Genomic DNA, 20,214 nt, shown 5'->3' on the forward strand with positions numbered 1-20,214 from the left:
TTACTCGACTAAACTTGGTTTCTAATTCGGGAACCTCCTAATCGGGTAAGAAAAAAAAAAAACAAACACAAAGAAATGATTTACAGCCCATTCAATGATTTAATTCATAAAATACTTTCAGTACAAAAATCACAATGTGCAAATGACTTATATATAAAATAGTTTGATCGTTTCATTCAGAATTCTGATCATCGTCGACACGATATACAACACTTAAAACTAGCGCTGTGGGTTTACCACGATGTATATATTAAAATTTATATGAATAACAATCTATACTATATTTATGTATATGTGCGAGAGTGATTGTGGTGTAAAAGACGACAGGTCATTTGTCTAAACATCTTTGCGTTAAAAGCCATTGAATATATATAGCATTCGATTGATTAAATCACACTTCACCTGCACAGCACTGAACATGGTTCATTAAATTTTCTCGTCAATCACAGGGGCCGGTTGCATAGTCATGGCTAAGATTTAAGACTGGTCTAAGACCAACTAAGTTCTATACTCGATCTAACAACTTAAGATCAGTCTTAAGATTTAAGACCACTTTTGGACTTAAGTTACGACTGTGCAACTGGGCCCAGATGACCATGACATTAGTAAATTCACTTTTACGAATTACATGTGCAGTGGTCCCAATATCAAATACTGGTAAATCATAATCTCCTACATAAAATACATAACTTATTGTTACTGCAGCTAAATTCCTTATTACACAGCAGACACATTGGTCCGGAAAACTGTTTAATGATATACTACATGAATATGTATAAGACTATGACGATATGCAAATGAGTGTCCTGTCTACATAAGTAATAAGCAGAGTAATAAGCAATAAGCAGGGCCCGGTTTTAGAGACTGGTATCAACTTTAACCCGGGGGCTAACTCGATTCATTTTCAGTCAAGTTAACCCCCAAGGTGAAGTTAATACTAGTCTATAAAATCAGATGTATATACGCATATCACATGATATTGGGATGTGAATTTCCACGCTCGTATTCATAATTATACTCATATTTTCGAGTAATTATTTGCTGCATCATTTTTAAGTTTTGCAACTTCAGAACAAGTATATAAGATGTCCTGTAATAATACGTATACATGTATGGCATATCTGATGCCGGAATCAAAAAGCAGTATACAGTGGAATCTCAAAGATTCATCGGATATAACAAACATAGAATTTTGTCCCAATAAGACAATTTCAATCATTTCATACTAGATATAACGAATTACCGGTTGATGAAAATATTTGCTGGTCCTGTGAAGTTTGCTGTAACGAGGTTCCACTGTATCTGACTATACAAAATAAGTATCTGTTTTTTTTAAGTACAGCTTTACAGATTTTCACGATTACTATGAAGTTCTCAAAACTAAAAAGTCAAACAAAATCCCATTAAGAAACTCAAAATCTCCACAAAATTCTAAATCTACGAACTTCAAATAAAATATAGTATCAAAATTAGTTTTGATTGGTGGCCGGGGATTTATTGAATGTAGTTACTGATTTCATAGTTTGATTTTACCCGATACGATGTGATCGTATATTTCTGTCGTCAATATGGAATACGTTGAATTGTTTCCGTCGAGGAAATACAAAGCACCGTTAATTTCATGCGGATTAAAACCTTCGTCGCGTAGTTGCAGCTTGATGTGTTTAAACGTACTCGTCACTTGAATTTCTTTGTTGACGCGTAGAAACATCGGACGCGCGTAACTCGGTAAATATTCCACGCAATGCTTGAACAATTTCACGAGTTCAGCGTCGCACAGAGTCAACGCATTGTTCTTCGTAACCATAGTGACCATACCGGCACGACCGTCGCAACCTAGATTGAAAAACCAATGTTAGTTTACTCGAGCCCAAAATTACAGTTTAAAACCATGCTTCTCATAGTAAAATGAATTCATAATTCCCGAGTATTTCAAGGATGATTTTTCAATTTTCCCAAGAAAGGATGATCAGGTTAGCAAAATTTTGATGAATTGGCTGAAGTATTATGTACAAATAGGGAGAAGTGGTTAATTTCGACCCCTTCAAAATATCCTAGATCTGCTCTTCCCCATTGCGGATGTGAAAGTCAATAATGACTGACACCTCAAAGTATTTGTAAGAAATTCTAAATAACCACCTGGTACTTCGACACCATAAACATTACACTCATTTACAAATTCCAGTTCAGCGATGAGATTTCCAACTTCAGTAGTCGACACGTTTTCACCTTTCCATCTGTTAAAGAAATATGAATTCATGCTATCAATAAAACTTCGCAGCAGAACGAATCATCAACAGTCAAGATCCAGTTCCTCCATCAGTTCCGAGTTAAATTTGACTCTCGACAATGACCTAATTTTGACTCGGAGTAAACTCTAACCGGAACTCGATCATTATCATGATCTACGTAATTAAATGACTTAGTTTTAGTTACTGTGAGTTTCACTGATACACACCTGAACGTATCACCTAATCGATCTTTAAAGAAGACATTATAATTTTGGTCCATGTAAAGCAGATCTCCAGAGTTATAGAATGCGTCGCCGTTTTTGAGCACATTGCGCAAGATCTTTTTCTCATTCATTTCCTTCTTTCCTTTATATCCGTCAAATTCTATACCTTTTTTCTGTTTCAGCATACACGTATATATACCGGCTTCACCTATCATACAATAGCAAACATACAGTTATTAGTTCCGTAATGACAGACTCCGAGCTCCTTAAAATCAGAGATTCCAAAATTCTCTAAATTGACCAAAAATTCCCTGATCCCCATTGAGGGCTGTTTCAAGAGGTTCCTTGTGTCACTCGTCACCAAGACACCAAGAATTCAAATTCAACGATTAAATTATAAGATATCATCAGTGGGGGCTGTTTCTTATCAAAAGGTTCTTAGTGTCACTCGTCACCAGCGAGAACAACAAGACACCAAGAATTCAAATTCCCTGACTTCGAGTTCTAAGATCAGAGATTCGAAAATTCTCTGAATAGACCAAAAATTCCCTGATTAAATTGAGATCCTCACTGAGGGCTGTTTCAAGAGGTTCCTCGTGTCACTCGTCACCAGCGAGAACAACAAGACACCAAAAATTCAAATTCCTTGATTAAACTATAAGATATCCTCAGTGAGGGCTGTTTCTTATCAAAAGGTTCTTAGTGTCACTCGTCACCAGCGAGAACAACAAGACACCAAGAATTCAAATTCCCTGACTTTCTGATTAGTAAGAACCCTGATTGATTAAGTACGTACCCGGTTTAGCTAAAATACACAGGCCATTCTGATCTCTGGCTGGTTCTTCAGTATTGTAATCGTATTTCACTAATGGTGAAGGGTGAAGCATATTCTGAAGTTAAACGTATGAGAAAATGACTAGATACTTGAACGACGTAAACTTCATAAAGTTCGACTGAGTAGAAATAATAACTAATACTAACCATAATACTAGATTGACGTCCAACAGATCCAAAAACATTGTTAAGGTTCATGTAAAATCCGACACCTTCAGTCGCAGCGTAAAACTCACGAATCTGTTCGATTCCGAAGCGATCATTGAAAGTCTTCCACACGTCCGGCCGTAATCCATTACCAAACGCCAGACGGATGCCATGTTCACCGTCGTTTGGTAACTGAAATTAAACAACAGGGTGGTTCATCGTGGCGTGTTTTCGATCCCTTGAAATTAGTCTGGTTTTTCAATGCACATTCATCTGGTTATGCCATTACATCGGACCATTCAGGCAAAACAACCAAAAAGTGCTGAGTGGAGATTTGAGATCCTACACAAAGATATTTTCATATGAAACAATCTGGACAGCCTATTGAATGAACATTTAGTTCACTGGCCTCCATTTTTCCAAGAGCTTTCTTAAAAATTCAAAGCCTTAAAGATTTTTTTTCAATTCCCTGCTTTCAATGCCTGTAATGAGCCCTGCACAATTAGGGGGTCAATTCACAAAATTTGTCTTGTATCTATTTTTTGTTTTAGTATACTTTACCTCTGGTCGAGCGGCCAAATAACGACATAATTCCCCAATGTATTGTATTACTGTGACATCATATTTACGACAGTCATCCAGAAACTGACTAGCTGAGAATTTCCTTCGAAGCACCAATGTACAGCCTGACAGTAGATTCATATTGAGTAAAGATAATTCATAATACAGTCAGTTATACTACCAGACTTGGTGCGAGTAGATTTAAAGCCTTGCGTACATGAGAATAGCAAAAACTGATCTTATGGAGTTGCTAGTGAGCCAGAGAGTACCTGGTGCACATCGAAAAACTGGAGAAAACCAGCAACTGCATGGCTGTTGCCAATCTCTAGATCTACAGTGTGTACATAGATGGCAACTGGGATATCTTATCTAGCAAATATTTATGAGGACATCCGAGGCACGTGTCATACTGTTTTATTCTAGTCAGTTCCACCAAATGTTGTTATGGAGCGCGTGCATCAGTAGATATCGCCGTAACTGATTACAACCAGTTGCTCAAACCACCATTAATCCACAAATTCAAGCAACTGATCGTATCCAGCCAGTTCCTCTCATACGCCAAAACCTGCCCCGCAACTAGTTGTCTCCAGTTATTTCGCCGATGTACGCTAGGTTAAAACCCGCTACGCTATATATACTAACGAAATTATCTTAGTAAGTTAAAATGATTTAAAGACACAACATGTTGGTCTCTCACTATCGACCATTGTCAGGTGGTCACAATTAACGAAACACTTACCACTATCTATACAAGCTCCGAGTGCTAACATAATGGCAGCAGAATGGTAGAGAGGTAGAGGTGAATACAACACATCGCTCTCTTTCAAATCAGTTCCGTGTGAAACAAATATACCAGCAATGCTTCGGAATTGTGATATTATAGCAGGTTTCGGCAGACCTTTAATCAAACAAAAATCATCTGCACTCTAAGAATTTGGAGTTCAAGACATGGAAGCATTGAGCATGTTACTATCAATACTTCGAAAGTAAACTCTGCATTACTTACAGTGGAACTTTGTTATGACGATTTATCAGTTTTTACAAATCTAGAATTTTGTCCCGAATAGGAAAATGTTTCAAAAATTTCATACCGATACAAAGAACTATCGGTTATAACGAACAGATTGTCTATATGTTTAGTCCACAGAAGTTTTGCTGTAACGATGTTTCGATACTATTCGGAAAGGCAAATTATATTCAATATTTCGATGACATTTTGTTCAAGTACCTGTTGTTCCTGAGGTATATATGTAAGCAAACGGTGTACGAAATGTTTGTTTATTTCGATGAATAGATTTATTAATAGGAGTTTCCTCAGCTTCATCTATCGTTGACTTCAAGTTGATGAAACCTTCTTTTGCATCTGAATCGTCTAAGATATAAACATCAGCTTCCTTCAGCACGTCATCGCGTATTTCATCAACTGCTTCGATCAAATCCTCTACAAATCGGAACATAATTTCTACAATTCACAATCCAATCAACAATGAAGACAATCATTAGAATAAGATAAAAAATAGGCAACAGTCGAAAATAGAAAGTTGTTAAATGAAAATCTAGCAAAGTCAACTGGATTATATAACAAAACTAACAACTTTTAATACATGCCATTTTAACAAATTGAAGCAGAATTGAAATTCTTCTAAAACTTTGGAAATCCACGTACGGCAAATTTATAATTCAATATCTATGATAAAATCTATCCCAACCAAACCTTTAAGTGACTTTCTTTCCATGTCAAATGAATGACAGTGCGTATGAATATTAAATATAGTTGTGTGCGCACAAACTTTTTGTACAAGAACTCATAGCTTCACTTAAAAAGTCTATGAATGATGGGTAGACATAGTTTTGGAAGTTTAACAGAAGCGCCCGCACGAATTTTATACCAAAGCAAATATCTATATAACTATGTAATATCATAATATTGCATAACTTTGGTTAAAAAGCTGTAATAAGAAAATTGTTCTCTTAAAATCAAAAAATAATGTAGGCTATCATAATAACGAAGCAAAATAAACAGTGTAAGCACAAAATAGATTCTTTTATAACAATTGGACTTTGATCACTCACCGGAACGTCGATATCTCTAAATTGAATTTCAAAAGTATAATAGTAATACATGTTGTTTGGCTGTTTTTAGAAAGTTATAAAATACAATGCTCGAAGTTTTCTCGGATAACAAGTTATCAGGTCACGTGAAAGGAATTAGGAAAACTTTTGTGAATCAAAGTTAATCACTCTATTTTTAGTTTATGATCGAGCGATGAAATTGAGAAAAGCTACGAGATAAATAAATAATTATGGGTTAGGCCTGTTATTCAAAAGAAATCTATTTTTTCACAGTGTACGTACCATGAGCAACAAACAGAGCACAGGCTTCAGCAGACTTGAAACAATGCAGCAACGTTTTCATACGTAGATTTGTATTCAATAATGCAGCAGCTATTCCGAGTTTAGCAAAACCTGTTTAGAAAATAAATCACATCTTCAAGAATCAGGGCAGCTGTACTTGAAGGATTTACCAGTGTTGGCAGGATTTTACGTAGCATATTTTTCATTATAAGTCTCTTGTCTACACAGAATATGCATCCTTCAGATTATTTTGCTGGGCATAGTGAAAAACGGGTCAGTTGCATAGTCTCAATACCAGGCGTTGTTACGGTCCCCTTGTTTGAAGAACAACGGCTAGGTACTAATAGACAATAATTAGACAAGTCAGTTGCACAGTCATGACTTAGACCAGTCTGAGACCATTTTAGTTCTATATTTAATCTAACAATTGTAAGATTATTCTTAATATTCTAAGACTGCTTTTGGACTTAAGTCACAACTGAGCCCAGGGGCCGGGTTCCATAGTCGAGACTTAAGCCCGGAAGTGGTCTTATGGAACCGGCCCCAGGTGGCTAAACTCCTTTGTACTCCGTAGGGGTCAACCCTAATCAATTAACTAATTTTGGAGCAATCTGCAATTTTTCATCTCAACTCCTAGTTTACATAGCAATACTCATTGTAAGCATCGATAAAATTTACTTCATCTCAATATGTGAGTTTCTCGCGTTGATATATCGAGGGGCAGCAGATATTTTAGGGCGTGGCTGAGTTCAGATGTAAAAGTGAAAGGGGTGTCTATGTCCGCTCCTTTAAAGCACCTTGTACAGATTCCTGTGCGATAGGCCTATCACAATTTATGTTATAAACTTACCGAGTAAAATCCAGATGAAAGCGGGATCATTATACATCAACAGGGTCACCGTATCACCTTGTTTAAACCCCTTCTTCAATAAAGCGTTAGCGAATTTCGTCGCGCGTCGATCGACTTCTTCAAACGTATACGACCGGTCCCCGAAATGTAACATCGTTTTCTTCGGGCATTTTTTAACCGTTCGTTCGAACAGATCGATCAGAAAACATTTCTTACCGACCAAATATTGACAACGCCCCAACAGAGTGATCATTTTATAACTATAATACAAGTCAGACCAGATCCACGGTTTGAGGTACGTTAGTAATATTGGCACAGAGCCAACTGCAGCAGCTATCACCACTGACCAGCTCATTGTCATCTCTCTCTGTCACTCGCTGTACAGCCCACACCAGCAACTGACGACTGTCTCTCCCGTAAAATATCAATCACATGAATACCACGGTTACAAGCAGCTCCTAACTTTGAACAATTTCAATGAGGCTATGAAGTCGGTTGCCTTGTCTTCAGGAATTCGGGGTTGCGACTAAATATAGGCAGCAAAACAAGTTTTTTCATGAACCCGGAAGTGAACAATAAATATATTGAATTGAATTTGTGAACGATATATCCAATCCAGCGTAGCCCGCCTGGTATTACGCAATGTTTATTTGGATTGCGACCCGGACCGTGTACGGCACCGGACCCTTGAGCCGGTTGGTGGCGCGCGTTACGAACTGACTTCGGCAAGAACTCATTAATGAACGATGTTAAAACAGGGATATTTTACGTAGAATTTAAATCATCTCACATACCAGAGTTAGGCCACTTTCCTCCTGGCCAACCGCAATCCCCAGAATTAGAACCACTGGAATCTTCGGTTCCGGGCCGTGTGCCGTGACGGCAGGCCCACGTTCAAATGTGGCCCACCCAGTTCCTTCCACCTTTTAAGTAACGATGTTTAGAATGATTGAAAATAACCTTTCAATTTTTGCGTGTTTTTTTCTAATGAGAAGCAGGTTGTTGCAGGTTGTTGCATTGATTAAAATGATCAATCTCGCACCACAGCAAGTGCTTCACCTAGTTTTCCGATCTTTGATTTATACATGTGTGAATTTACATTGATACAACATCTGTCGCACTGGCGAGTCGTTAGTGTGTTTTATGGGCCCGTTGGCCGGGATCAACCGGGCTCTTATCACCCGAGGTATTACGATAAATCCGTGCGCAGAAAGGGCATTCTCGAGATGCTGATAACAAGTGCCTGTGCGGTGTGGTATAATGCGATTTGTAGCGAGGCTGTCGCGCGAGGTACCGCCTGTTGATGATAGATCAGCTGATTTCTAACAAGGATCAAAACCGAAACTTCGAGTGCATTGATTAATATCAAAATGATAGAATAAAATAAATCGATTTCTGTAGATTATTTTACTTTATCTGTAGCGAACGAGCTTTAGAAAAAATGATGCGTGCGCAGCATAAGATCGCCGGGCGGCTGATTTTTAGCCAGTAAAGGCGCAGATTCAGGAGGCAACAACAAAACTCAGTTGGAAGTTTTTCTCTTCAATCACTGCTGTTTCCGAATGATCACCAGTAGTAGTCGTAGAGACATGATCTTAGCCGCGCGGCGTAGCCGAACGAGGTCTCTCGGTATTTACATAACTGGTGTTCCTTCTCATCAGCCGTAAACATCTTCTATTTGTATTGAAAAGTGATATCGCGTGTTGGTTGCGTCGAGCTGTCGATGAAACCCCACGTAATCTTCAAAGTTATCAACTAGTAGAGTTTATCTTACATACGTCTCGGATAGCGGCACGCGAGAAGGATTCTTTTTTAACAGGTAAAGTACACTGTTTTTGTTGAATATTGAAATGATAAGAGGCCGTGTGCTGTATGTTATTTCGGGTAGGAATTCCTCATAAATGCTATTTGCAGCTTTACTAAATTACTTTTCTTTTATGAATGAATTCTAGGATTTCTATTTTTTCTACTATAATTACTGACAGCCTTGACACTTAATTTGCGTTACGCTTGAAAGTGAAAAAATTGTGCTTTAGTTCAGTTGAATCAGTTCAGTCTTCACAATCACCGAACACTAACGATTACATCAATTTATATGTTGGATTGTAATTTGACATCTATTTACTTACGCTCCAATCAAATTATTTGCGGTACTCTGTCATTGCGGCAAACTTCATAGCAATTGATCAAGTAATGAAGTCTGATCGAAAAGCTTGAGGTGACAGTGAATTACGGTTCGGGGTTTAATGAGTTTCCCAGGTCCAGTTTTAAGACTATTGGGCTGAGATAGATTAGGCAGCCAATAAGACACAAATCCCACTAGTCGCTTGTCCGATGAACGAGAATTTTCTTACTCGATCTAGAACTGAAATTTCCATTTATTTACTACGATTTAAAGCATTAAATTCCGATAAATTCTATATTTTGTACTCTGAAACCTAAGCCCCCTATTTCGTTCCCAATTTGACGGGTTTGTGAGACGGAGCACACAAAACGAACATGAGCATGATCCTGTATACATTAAATGTTACTGTCTACCACTGAATCTATGCCGGTAATTAACCGGCCAGAAACATCCTGTCGGTAAATCGACATTATCATTTTAAAAGTGCTCGCCAGTGTCTCCAAAGTGGTTACGGGATATCTTGTGAAACATGGGGAATGTCCGCAATTTGCAGACACAGGAAACCGTGTAGACTGGATGTCTATATACCGCTCGCGTTGAAATGTAAAACTAAACCGACAAAATCCAGATATTCTAATGATCAGACAAGATTTATTGAGCTACGATAAAATTCGAAGAATCTGTTAAATGATTTAGTATGATGTTGTCGTCTGGGATCAGAACACTGTTTGTTCTGAATCTTTCTCAACACGCAGTATGATGAGTTACACCGCGAGTATATAGATAACGAAAACAACATACGTCATTCGAGCAGGATTCGATGTATTTGCGCTAATTTATGAAGGTCATCTTTATCAATCAGATTTCCTCGACGTATAGCTAATTGTTTCAGGCAATCGAACATCGATCATTTACTGCCACGAGTCCTGTAAAACGACGAATACATTTTCACAACAAGAGATGTCACAGCTCTTCCTGCGGTGCGACGGAAGCACGTGACTGCCTCTCCTGTAAACTTTACTTTACTTTACTTTATTTGACAAACTCTTGGTCTTAATACAAAGACAAGTTGAGTGATATATGCAGTACATAAAAAGATACATTTCATGCGACGTACAGTAGGTAGATACCTAATTAAATGTTGGTTTACATGCGAGCTATTTTTAAGGAAAAGTGAAAAATCTCATTATTTTACCGATCATGAAAATACACAATTTACGAAGTTCGGCTCTGTCTTTGGTTTGCATTAATAACTTATGTTTGAAAAGGTTGGGGTTCGTATAAAATCTGCTGCCTACGTATAATTCGCTACTATCATTTAAATATTTACGCGATTTCGGCAAATTAAGCAATGTGACCCCTCAATCGAGTGTTTCATCTGCTTTTATTTGTCTGTTTGTTTTGTGACTTCTTTCAAACTTTCGGTAATGATTTCACAAGATATTGAAATCGATTTTCGTCATAACGGATAGATAACGGTTCCGATCATCTACAATGATTTATGGCGTTTGAAACATACTGTTATCAACGGCCAATTTATCATAAAACAGACTTTAATAAATGCGTGACAACGCATAAGATGTGTAGACATCCGGAATTGTTCAACCATTAATTTTCCGCTTCAGAGAATTTCGAAACCGATGTAAGTCGTCTCAGTTGGGACAATCATCATGTTGACTACTTACTGGTTTTCATATATCGATTTACACTTAGTAAATACAAATTTGAGACTTAGAAATAGATACGACTTCAGTAAAATGTGACTCTATGATGATTTGGTCGAGTTTGACTGCAACATGTCGATCATGTTCAAACAAGTGGAACTGATTCAGCAAAAATGTCGACCGTTATGTTCACATTAGCCATAATTCCGAACTGCACTTTGAAGTATAGTGTCATTTTGCTTGTTTTTCGAAAATAACTCACGGGCGTTTGTACATAATGTATTAGGAGGGGATGTTTGTTGCAGAGATATCACTTTCCAATATCAACACGAGAAATGTTCACGCTATTTTTGAAATACACGCCATAAATAGCAATATTGATCGATTTACTATCATTTTAGCGAATTTCTGGCTATTAGATCGACGCTTAATGTTGCCAGAGAAAACAAGCACAAATCACAAACACAACGCGTAAATGGAATTGCGGGTGAAACCATCCAACTCTATTCGGTATTCAATACGTATTGCTTTTTCGATGTTTGCGTCGAGCAAATAATAACATATTCAAGCGAACTTCGGTTTGCGTGGTTCTGCGAAAAAATGCGACGAAAAACAATTCAACAAGAAAATTATTGAATTGATCGAGCACCGTGAAGTCATTTAGATTATCGAATTGAAGCGTAGAACGTGGTTGAATAGAGTGTTTCACTGCATAGCGAATAAATATCACACTTTTTGAATGGTTGAGTTACGAAGAAAATAACATTCGCGCAACATCTGTTTTCAGTGTTAATCAAAGCAAATCCGTGGACTCGTACTCTATTGAAATCTCGAGCATTCGACGATTCTTTTCGCCAATACATACATCAAACCAGGTCGGTTTTTCAATTATTCGTGCATTTGAATAGAATAGTGAATTCAGATATGCTGTCAACGCTACATTTCAGACCAGTTCTCGAAAATTCGATTGAATCTGATTAAATTCCAACACGTATTTTGATTAAATCGATGTGTCTGAATAATGCGTATAAGCAGAAAGAATGTGTATCTCATTAAATCATTCTGAGTATAGGAGTGATTTGGCCTTCAGTACAGGTTTCAGTTTTGTAGACTGGTATTAGCTCCCGGGTTAAAGTTAATACCAATCTATAAATAAACCGGGCCCTGAGGTTTGACGTCATATTGGCCTCGTATTGCCCGTAAAGCGAAAGCGGCTCTAACTGGAGTTAAAAGTCACAATATGACGACCATTCGATGTCCAATATGACGTATATATGTAAATGAGGCGCGTGACGTCCGTGCATAACCCTCTAAAACCATGATTGTTTTATCAGTCAAATTTATATCTGATGAAGACGCATAAAATCATTTAGACGCTGTTGTCAAATGTTGTGATAGTTCATCTACATGAAACGTGTATAGACCTACGTATAGGGGTGGACGTCACACGTATTGTTCATGTGCGTCATGTTGGCCGTAAAATGGCAGTCAGCTTAATTTTTTCTGTGGAAGTTCACACAGAAGAATGCAATCTCTCGGATTGATGCTGAACGCGGTGCATTTTTTGCGAGACCAAGTAAATGAACCCGCTGTGATTAAGCGTGTGATTCTGGTAACTCTGCGTGTGTTCAATCAGATGATGATTACCATCAACATGACGATTTATCGAATCCGTCTATTACTTGCTGTTCAGTCGTGCGTATTGTTCAGTGTCCCCTGCGCGCCATCGGTGAAAAATTGAGGAATTCAGCGGACAATATCGGCGAACTGCTATCAGATGAGAGGGGGGGGGGGGGAGTTAATTAATTCTTGCGCCGTCTGGTCGGTGGTAGAGGTTGACAAGGTGCGCGTGCGCGGCGCAACAGAGGGTGATAAACATGAATGATTGAACCAAAAACACATCGTGCACCATTTACAAACGTGATCGATTACTACTCATTACCATCGTATAATAAATCATTAAAAACGCATTTCAAAACAATTAACGCATGCGATTAAATGATTACTACAGCTATAGTGTATTGTGTGAGTAGTGGTACTGATGGATCGTTCAGGAGTAAGGTCTATTTACTGAAGGACACGGGGACGGATTCTGTGAAAATGGTGAGATCTCTGTCAACTGAAGGTCATCAACAAATATCCATCAGTTTTACGGGTATGATTGATATAGAATATCGATCAACTAGCTGTTGATTAATCCTTACCGTATGATTAATCATTTTCACATTCACGTGTTAATCCGATAAACCAAATTAACGCACAGAAAACATAAAACATGGTAATAAATGGATTTACGATATGTTTTTTCTTCATTGGCGGATCCAGGAGTAACGGTGGCCCAAAACTTCCTGTCCAAAGTTTTATACACCTCATGGTATGTGGAGAGCCGCAGCGCCTTAGGTGTGAAGCCCTTGAGGAAGGTTGGGGCGCAACCTTAGAAAATTTGAAAAATGTATCATCAAAAGTGATTCTAAAACAAAATTACCACGCAGTTTTTGTGCTATCTTGGCAAAAATAAGAAGTTGGTCTCAGTCCAGGACTCGCACTTAATCCGTCCCCGTTTTTTGATCGCCGTCAAACAGCCGTTGTTTAATCCTGGCACGTCTGACCTGTTTTACCGGACGGAGTCTATTGGCAATCAATTAACGATATCGAATAAAAACCATGTTTTTTGTTCCTCTGAAGATGAGGTTTAGTTTTAACCTCGAAACCGTTAGGAAATAAACTGTTTCTACAAATCTACTGTGGGTCTTTATTCGTTAACTATACTGAGATTTATATCGGTCCACAGTCGTACTAACGATATCATTTTCATTTCAGGATGTTGATTTCGTCATAGTAACCACATATTCACCAGTAGCTATGGCAACGACGGTCGCATCAACCGGAAATGGGTCCTCGGTTTCTGGAGGGCCCGTCGTGTCTGCGGTTGACTATGTCGAAACGAAAGTAGCCATTGACATATACAAGTATTTCGCCCCTATCATTATTTCTGTCGGGTTAATTGGTAATTCTCTCGCTATATGCGTTTTGTCTCGCGGTAAAGTAGGAAAGCTAACGACATCGACATTATTAATAGCTCTAGCGGTGGCTGACACATGCGCACTATTGACCGGACTCTTGCGCTTCTCCATCAAAGCACTAACAGATCCGTCTATTGACGTGCGACATCTATCGGGGCTTTCCTGTCCGATACACACGTTTTTCGTCTATTTCAGCGTACATATGGCCGTGTGGATTCTGGTTCTGGTGACGATAGAACGTTTCATTTCGGTCATATTCCCCGTAAAAGCTAAAACGTTGTGCACGCAACCGCGCATGTTGGCTGCATTAGCCTGCGTATTCACAATACTGCTACTGGTGGACGGCCACTTGCTATACGGCGTTCGATCCAACGTGGACGAGGTGACACAGAAAGTCACATCGTGCACTCACGTTGATGGTAACTATCGCGGATTTTGGAATCAAGAATGGGTTTGGATCGATCTGTGCGTGTTGTCTATCGTGCCGTTTTTCGTAATTTTAATCTGTAACATAATGATCATTTCCAAAGTACGCGTTTCGCAGAAAAGCATAAATAAACTACGGTCAACGAACCCCGGCCACGGAAAACAGCCCGAATCAGTTTCTAAAGTTACAAACATGACCGCCATGTTGTTAACAGTAAATTTTGTTTTTCTCATAACCACTTTACCATCGTCTATATACTTAGCATTTTGGACGGATTTACCCGTAGATTTAACCGATCACGAATTAGCCATTCACGATCTCGTGTTTAGTTGCGTTAACGTGTGGACCTACGTTAGCAATGCCATCAACTTCCTCCTCTATTGCGTCAGCGGTCCGCGGTTTCGCGAACAATTCGTCGCCTTATTCAAGAGAGCTCGTGTACAACCGAGTAACGAAGAAACGTACGAGAACGAACAACCGAACCATCGACCACGATCGGCATCTAGCGACGCGTTTACAAAAGCGATCCCTAATGGCATCGATAGATCTAATACGAGATCGGTGTTTTTAGTAGATTCGTCTAACGTTTAGTTCAATCCTGGAGATTACGACAACTACTTGTAATTCGAGTGATTGATTAATTATTATTTTGGTCATTAGATATAATATCTTCAACTCTCTCCCTTCTCAATTTACCTCACCAACCCGGACATTAGCTTCACGTGTTTTATGATCACGCTACTTTACAATAAAATCAGCAAAATGCGCACAAGTAAAAGCTATAAGTTTTGTCGACAAATCTCCGGGCGACTTGTGAGAGACAAATCTCCGGGCGACTTGTGAGAGACAAATCTCCGAGCGACTTGTGAGAGACAAATCTCCGAGCGACTTGTGAGAGACAAATCTCCGAGCGACTTGTGAGAGACAAATCTCCGAGCGACTTGTGAGAGACAAATCTCCGAGCGACTTGTGAGAGATGAATCTCCCCGCGACTTAAAAGATATATATCGAAGAATTAGCGTGTCAAATTCTTTCCAGTTATGTGATTTATTCTAAAATCATATTTCTGATGAGGTCTATAAAATCACTATCATTATTCAAACGTTGATAGTAAATATATAAGTGTTTTGTACTTGGTGGATTATATATACCTTACTGTTTGTGTGGACAGGTCGTAAGATAAGTAACTACATATTAGAACTTGTTACATAGAAATCAGGCGGCCGTGATAGTACAAAATCTATCTTACGTAATTCAACAAGACGACTGTCACACCGACGACCAGCGCACCCACAGAGAACCCAACCGATCTGCCCGAGTTACAATTATTCTTGTCATCACAACATATTTTCATTGAATTGGTGATTTGGTTTACCCCGGAAGACGCAAGAGATTCTATTTCCTTTTGATCTGAATCATTAGCTGTTTCTCCCTTATTCATCGCACTGCAGTGACCGGCGGCTGCGGCTGATGCCCCGGCACATTTCTGAATATAAGCTTTTTTATCGTTGAATTCAAAGTAATATTTCTGAAAAAGAATAAGTTGCTTCTGTATACATTGGGTCTAATTGTGAATTCAGCTCACAGCTGAACCATTCCAACCGGATAGAAATCGTGTCACGTGACGCTTACCAGACATGTGGTACATTGAATCATCTTCGGTTGCGGACAAACAGGGACGTTCTTACACACATTCTCAATACAACCCAACCCCTGCGTGCCTGAAAGCAGTTTCATATCATATACTTTTTGTATCCGGTTCCGCGTTTATTCGTTTTTCGTGGAATAGATTAAAAGAATGCACAACAAGGCGTTAGATTGAAACTAGTTGTCGCACTGTTAGTAGTTTATTCATGATTAATGAAAAAACCTGTTTATGCAGCACAAATATATTAAACTTGATACAATGCCAGAAATCTTATTTTTGTGTTAAGATTCTTCGAAAAGCTTTTGTATGTTGAACTATTTTTCACTTTGATCTGTATTTCATCTCGGTGACCATAAGCAGTCACTCCACCGTATTTGCAACACAAGCGTTTCCACTATTTTCAATCTATTTTAGATTTTTCGACGATTCGAGTCTGATTTCCGATATCGGCGATTTTTAATCGAATAGCCCTTCCCCTTAATTTGGCTCGAGTCGTCCATCTCCCTTTTCGTCACAAAGATTAAAGGTACGTATCGTTAAAAAGGTGTGCCCGATTGTTGCAGCCGAGAAAAATGAAATAAACACCATCAGAAAATAGGAATTGTCACCTTTAACGATATATAAGTTTAATTGTTATTGTGGCAAAAGAGACATGGGCGACAATAAATCGCGCTTAAAGTTTGACTATGAAAAATGTTAAAATCTGTCCAGCAACGCGGGTTCTTACCTTCATAACACAGAGCTGACAAAACTGTAAGGATGACGATTCCACGTACGAGCGACATTTTGACTGTTTTCAGTTCTCTTACAAAAGATCGAATGTCACTTTCACTTTGTTCAAAAGGGTATTGTAATTGTTAACAGTGGTACGTATGAACTATTATGATATAAAACATATATGCTGGTATATTGAATATAAAATATATATGCTGGTATATTAGATAAAAATTAAAGAGATTCGACGAATAAAAACTGGGGTGAACGCATTAGAAACTCCGATAAGTTATCGGAGTTGTCGTTAGCGATAAAACTAAAGACGCGGAAGGGAAATAAAATCACATTTCTAATCAGCAGGGCCCAGGATTACAGTTGCACTTTCCAGTTTAGAGTTACAGCCTTCAGGCTCCGGGCAGTAGTCCATCGTAGATAATTATCTAAGAAGTTGTTATATTATGTATTAAAAGTGTCAATCTTGTAATGTGCATAAAGAAATGTTTAATTTTGTATTTGTATAATGTATTGTTCTATGAAAAATAAATCAATCAATCAAAAAGTACACAAATCTAAACTGTTATTGAATTGCATGATCGGCTAGTGAACCCGGAAGGTCTGATTGTACACCGAATAAGAGACCAGTCACTATTCAAATGTGTAGTAGGCCTCCATGTATATAAAATAAATGTCACTATTTCTGAATGCAGAATGGAGGAATACCGGTACGCCTTTGTTACTGAAACCAGGGAAGTGTAATGAAGCGTCATTACACTTCCCTGCTGAAACCAACGACTGTTAGAACAATAAGGAAGATCATCTGCTTGGTCGGCTTCCGACCGGAACAACTGCGTAGTACAAACTGCAAACTAATAGTATATCTCATGTGTCCTATTCTATCTCAACTTTGCCTTATATATAATATTCCCACATAGTAACAAAACTTAACAAAAGCTTAATAGACAATTTGAGCAACAACAAGCATTAAACAAAGAGAGTGAGGCATATGACTAATTACTTTACAAACACGACTGACAAATACATTTCTACACAAAATAAATAACAATAAATAAATAACAAGTCGCTATAACTGCTTATTCATGTTTTCAAGTGGCATGCATTGTCGGTACAAAATACTATAGAACCACATCTGAGTCGGTGTCGGCGTTCCTGCACACTCATAGTTAGAAATACCAGGTAAAACAGTTCGACCTGTAGTTTAGTTAAAAAATCACAAACAAACATCAAATGAAATACGTCACGGAAAACAAATACACCAATTTTGATCTTTTTTGGACGGTTGAAGATGTGCGCGCGTCGCTCCGTTGAATGATGTCCTCCCGATGTATGACAATGAATAATAAATATGAGCTCGTTATAATCTAGTGATTTATTCATCATTATTTTGGTCATTAGATATAATATCTACAACTGTCTCTTCTCCATTAACCTTATAAACCCGGACATTGTCTTCACGTGTTTTATGAACACGCTTCTTTACAATACAACCAGCAAAATGCGCACAGTGAAAGCTAAAGTTTTGTCGACAAATCTCCGAGCGACTTGTGAGAGATGAATCTCCGAGCGACTTGTGAGAGATGAATCTCCGAGCGACTTGTGAGAGATGAATCTCCGAGCGAAGAAATATATCGAAAAATTGGCGTAACAAATTCTTTCCAGTTGTGTAATTTATTCTAAAATCTTATTTCTGATGAGGTGTATAAAACCATTATTATTATTCAAAACGTTGATTAAAAATACATGTATAATTCACTAGTGTTTTGTACTTGGTGGATTATATCTAACTGTTACTGTTTGTGAAGACAGGTCGTAATAAATAGGTATCTACATCTATAAGAACTTATTACTTACAAATCAGGTATTATCATCATAGGTGTGTGCGTATATTATTTTACTACTAGAGTGACTTCAAAATCTATTTTATGTAATTCAAAAAGACGACTGTTACACCGACGACCAGCGCACCCACAGAGAACCCAACCGATCTGCCCGAGTTGCACATTTTCTTGTCATCGCAACATATTTTCATTGAACCAGTGATTTGGTTTTTCCCAGCAGACGCGAGAGTCTCGATGTCCGCTATATCTCCCACATTAGCTTGTTCTCCCTTATTCATCGCACTGCAGTGACCAGCGGCTGCGGCTGATGCCCCGGCACATTTCTGAATATAAGCTTCTTTACCGTTGAATCCAAAGTAATATTTCTGAAATTTAAAATAGGTCATCATCTTTCAGCTGATTCATTCCAACCGGGTAGAATTATAATCATGTTACAGAGATGGCGCTTACCAGACATGATGTGGTACATTGAATTGTCTTCGGTTGTGGACAATCGGGGACGTTCTTGCACACATTTTCCATACAATCCAACCCCTGAGTGCCTAAAAGTAGTAATGTAATGTAATTTATTTCATCATCAATAAATCACAATTACAAATAGAATAGTTTAATAAGTTTTATGACTTATGGACCTCCCGAAAATGGCACCGGTAACTGGAAAGTTCGCTATTCCATTTTAGTGACCGGAAAAAGATTTTCGAAGAGGAATCAGAGACAATTTCTTCTCGTTTTAGATTTTTGATTTTCTAGCAACCTCATTTGCATATCAGGAATTTTACGTTATGGTCCGATTCAGCCATGTTCCCATTTGATATCAATACACTTTTATACTATTTGTCTGTTGGACCATTCATTCATTACGCACGTATAAGATTCCGATTTTAACCCCCCCCCTCACCCCTGTACGCAAGCATCCGTTCAGAGCCACCCCCTCCCCCAGCGTCTGTAGGTACTATCAACAACTCGTGTACAAATAAATATATACAGTATAAACTATTCATTCGTACACTGTTGTCTCATCAACCAGTTGATGTTGACAGTGAATCGGAAGAGAAGATGAAGAATCTGTAACTTACCTTCATAGCACAGAGCTGATAAAACAGCAAGGACGACTATTCCACGTACGAGCGACATTTTGACTGTTTTCTGTTCGTTGTTGAATGATCGAATGTCGGTTAAGTATAAAGTTGGTATATATAGTATCGGAATGTCAATTCCAAAACTAGTTTCTGTTAGGCCTACTACAACACTCTGTGTATATGCGCTGAAGAACTCCTCAATTGGTTTTAGGAGTGTTGCAATTATTGACAATGGCAACGATTGATTTGAAACACTTAATGTAAAAAAGGTATCTCCTTGGAGATAGAGTAAACATAATGTAAATAGACTCAATGAACAAAAATGCTAATAATGGGATGAAGTGAGGACGTGCATGGGAAATAAAATCATGATATTTCCTATCAGCAGGGCCTCAGGACTACAGTTGCAATTCCAAGTAGGCCTACAAAAATTTCAGCAGTCTTAATATTCATACGGGTCTTGACTTGTAAGATTG

General features: G+C 38.3%; 4 protein-coding genes across 4 annotated transcripts; 1 reads left to right on the top strand and 3 right to left on the bottom strand.

Annotated features, from left to right (window-relative positions):
- Positions 1 to 89: 89 nt before the first annotated feature.
- On the bottom strand, positions 90 to 7,831 carry LOC141905746 (long-chain fatty acid transport protein 2-like). The gene is made up of 10 exons (XM_074794747.1): positions 7,203 to 7,831; positions 6,353 to 6,463; positions 5,226 to 5,438; positions 4,737 to 4,895; positions 3,998 to 4,122; positions 3,437 to 3,628; positions 3,252 to 3,345; positions 2,459 to 2,663; positions 2,140 to 2,237; positions 90 to 1,836 (listed from the first exon to the last, which is right to left on the bottom strand). Exons 1-10 carry the CDS (start codon positions 7,561 to 7,563, stop codon positions 1,517 to 1,519), a joined length of 1,878 nt encoding a protein of 625 aa, XP_074650848.1. The 5' UTR covers positions 7,564 to 7,831; the 3' UTR covers positions 90 to 1,516.
- Positions 7,832 to 14,216: 6,385 nt separating this feature from the next.
- On the top strand, positions 14,217 to 15,204 carry LOC141906345 (sex peptide receptor-like). Its single transcript, XM_074795593.1, has one exon. The coding sequence runs from the start codon at positions 14,217 to 14,219 to the stop codon at positions 15,030 to 15,032; it is 816 nt and encodes a 271-aa protein (XP_074651694.1). The 3' UTR covers positions 15,033 to 15,204.
- An 83-nt stretch (positions 15,205 to 15,287) lies between these two features.
- LOC141905251 (uncharacterized) lies at positions 15,288 to 16,978 on the bottom strand. Its single transcript, XM_074794070.1, has 3 exons — positions 16,817 to 16,978; positions 16,074 to 16,162; positions 15,288 to 15,969 (listed from the first exon to the last, which is right to left on the bottom strand). The coding sequence occupies exons 1-3, from the start codon at positions 16,872 to 16,874 to the stop codon at positions 15,682 to 15,684; spliced, it is 435 nt and encodes a 144-aa protein (XP_074650171.1). The 5' UTR covers positions 16,875 to 16,978; the 3' UTR covers positions 15,288 to 15,681.
- A 1,220-nt stretch (positions 16,979 to 18,198) lies between these two features.
- LOC141905878 (uncharacterized) lies at positions 18,199 to 19,953 on the bottom strand. The gene is made up of 3 exons (XM_074794959.1): positions 19,736 to 19,953; positions 19,110 to 19,201; positions 18,199 to 19,024 (listed from the first exon to the last, which is right to left on the bottom strand). The coding sequence occupies exons 1-3, from the start codon at positions 19,791 to 19,793 to the stop codon at positions 18,737 to 18,739; spliced, it is 438 nt and encodes a 145-aa protein (XP_074651060.1). The 5' UTR covers positions 19,794 to 19,953; the 3' UTR covers positions 18,199 to 18,736.
- Positions 19,954 to 20,214: the final 261 nt, after the last annotated feature.

Source organism: Tubulanus polymorphus, chromosome 5, assembly GCF_964204645.1.
Source record: "Tubulanus polymorphus chromosome 5, tnTubPoly1.2, whole genome shotgun sequence".
Classification (NCBI taxonomy): domain Eukaryota; kingdom Metazoa; phylum Nemertea; class Palaeonemertea; order Tubulaniformes; family Tubulanidae; genus Tubulanus; species Tubulanus polymorphus.

Bases quoted from the DNA above. Each gene is read 5' to 3' on its own strand.
- LOC141905746 (XM_074794747.1), bottom strand. From the start codon at position 7,563: ATGACAATGAGCTGGTCAGTGGTGATAGCTGCTGCAGTTGGCTCTGTG. The intron at 3,346-3,436 runs GTTAGTATTAGT...GTTTAACTTCAG, and splicing joins GACGTCAATCTAGTATTATG to AATATGCTTCACCCTTCACC. The intron at 1,837-2,139 runs GTGGTTATTTAG...TTTTCAATCTAG, and splicing joins TTATGGTGTCGAAGTACCAG to GTTGCGACGGTCGTGCCGGT.
- LOC141906345 (XM_074795593.1), top strand. From the start codon at position 14,217: ATGGCCGTGTGGATTCTGGTTCTGGTGACGATAGAACGTTTCATTTCG.
- LOC141905251 (XM_074794070.1), bottom strand. From the start codon at position 16,874: ATGTCGCTCGTACGTGGAATCGTCATCCTTACAGTTTTGTCAGCTCTG. The intron at 16,163-16,816 runs GTAAGAACCCGC...AACTGCTTTCAG, and splicing joins GTCAGCTCTGTGTTATGAAG to GCACGCAGGGGTTGGGTTGT. The intron at 15,970-16,073 runs GTAAGCGTCACG...ATTCTTTTTCAG, and splicing joins TTCAATGTACCACATGTCTG to AAATATTACTTTGAATTCAA.
- LOC141905878 (XM_074794959.1), bottom strand. From the start codon at position 19,793: ATGTCGCTCGTACGTGGAATAGTCGTCCTTGCTGTTTTATCAGCTCTG. The intron at 19,202-19,735 runs GTAAGTTACAGA...TACTACTTTTAG, and splicing joins ATCAGCTCTGTGCTATGAAG to GCACTCAGGGGTTGGATTGT. The intron at 19,025-19,109 runs GTAAGCGCCATC...TTTAAATTTCAG, and splicing joins AATGTACCACATCATGTCTG to AAATATTACTTTGGATTCAA.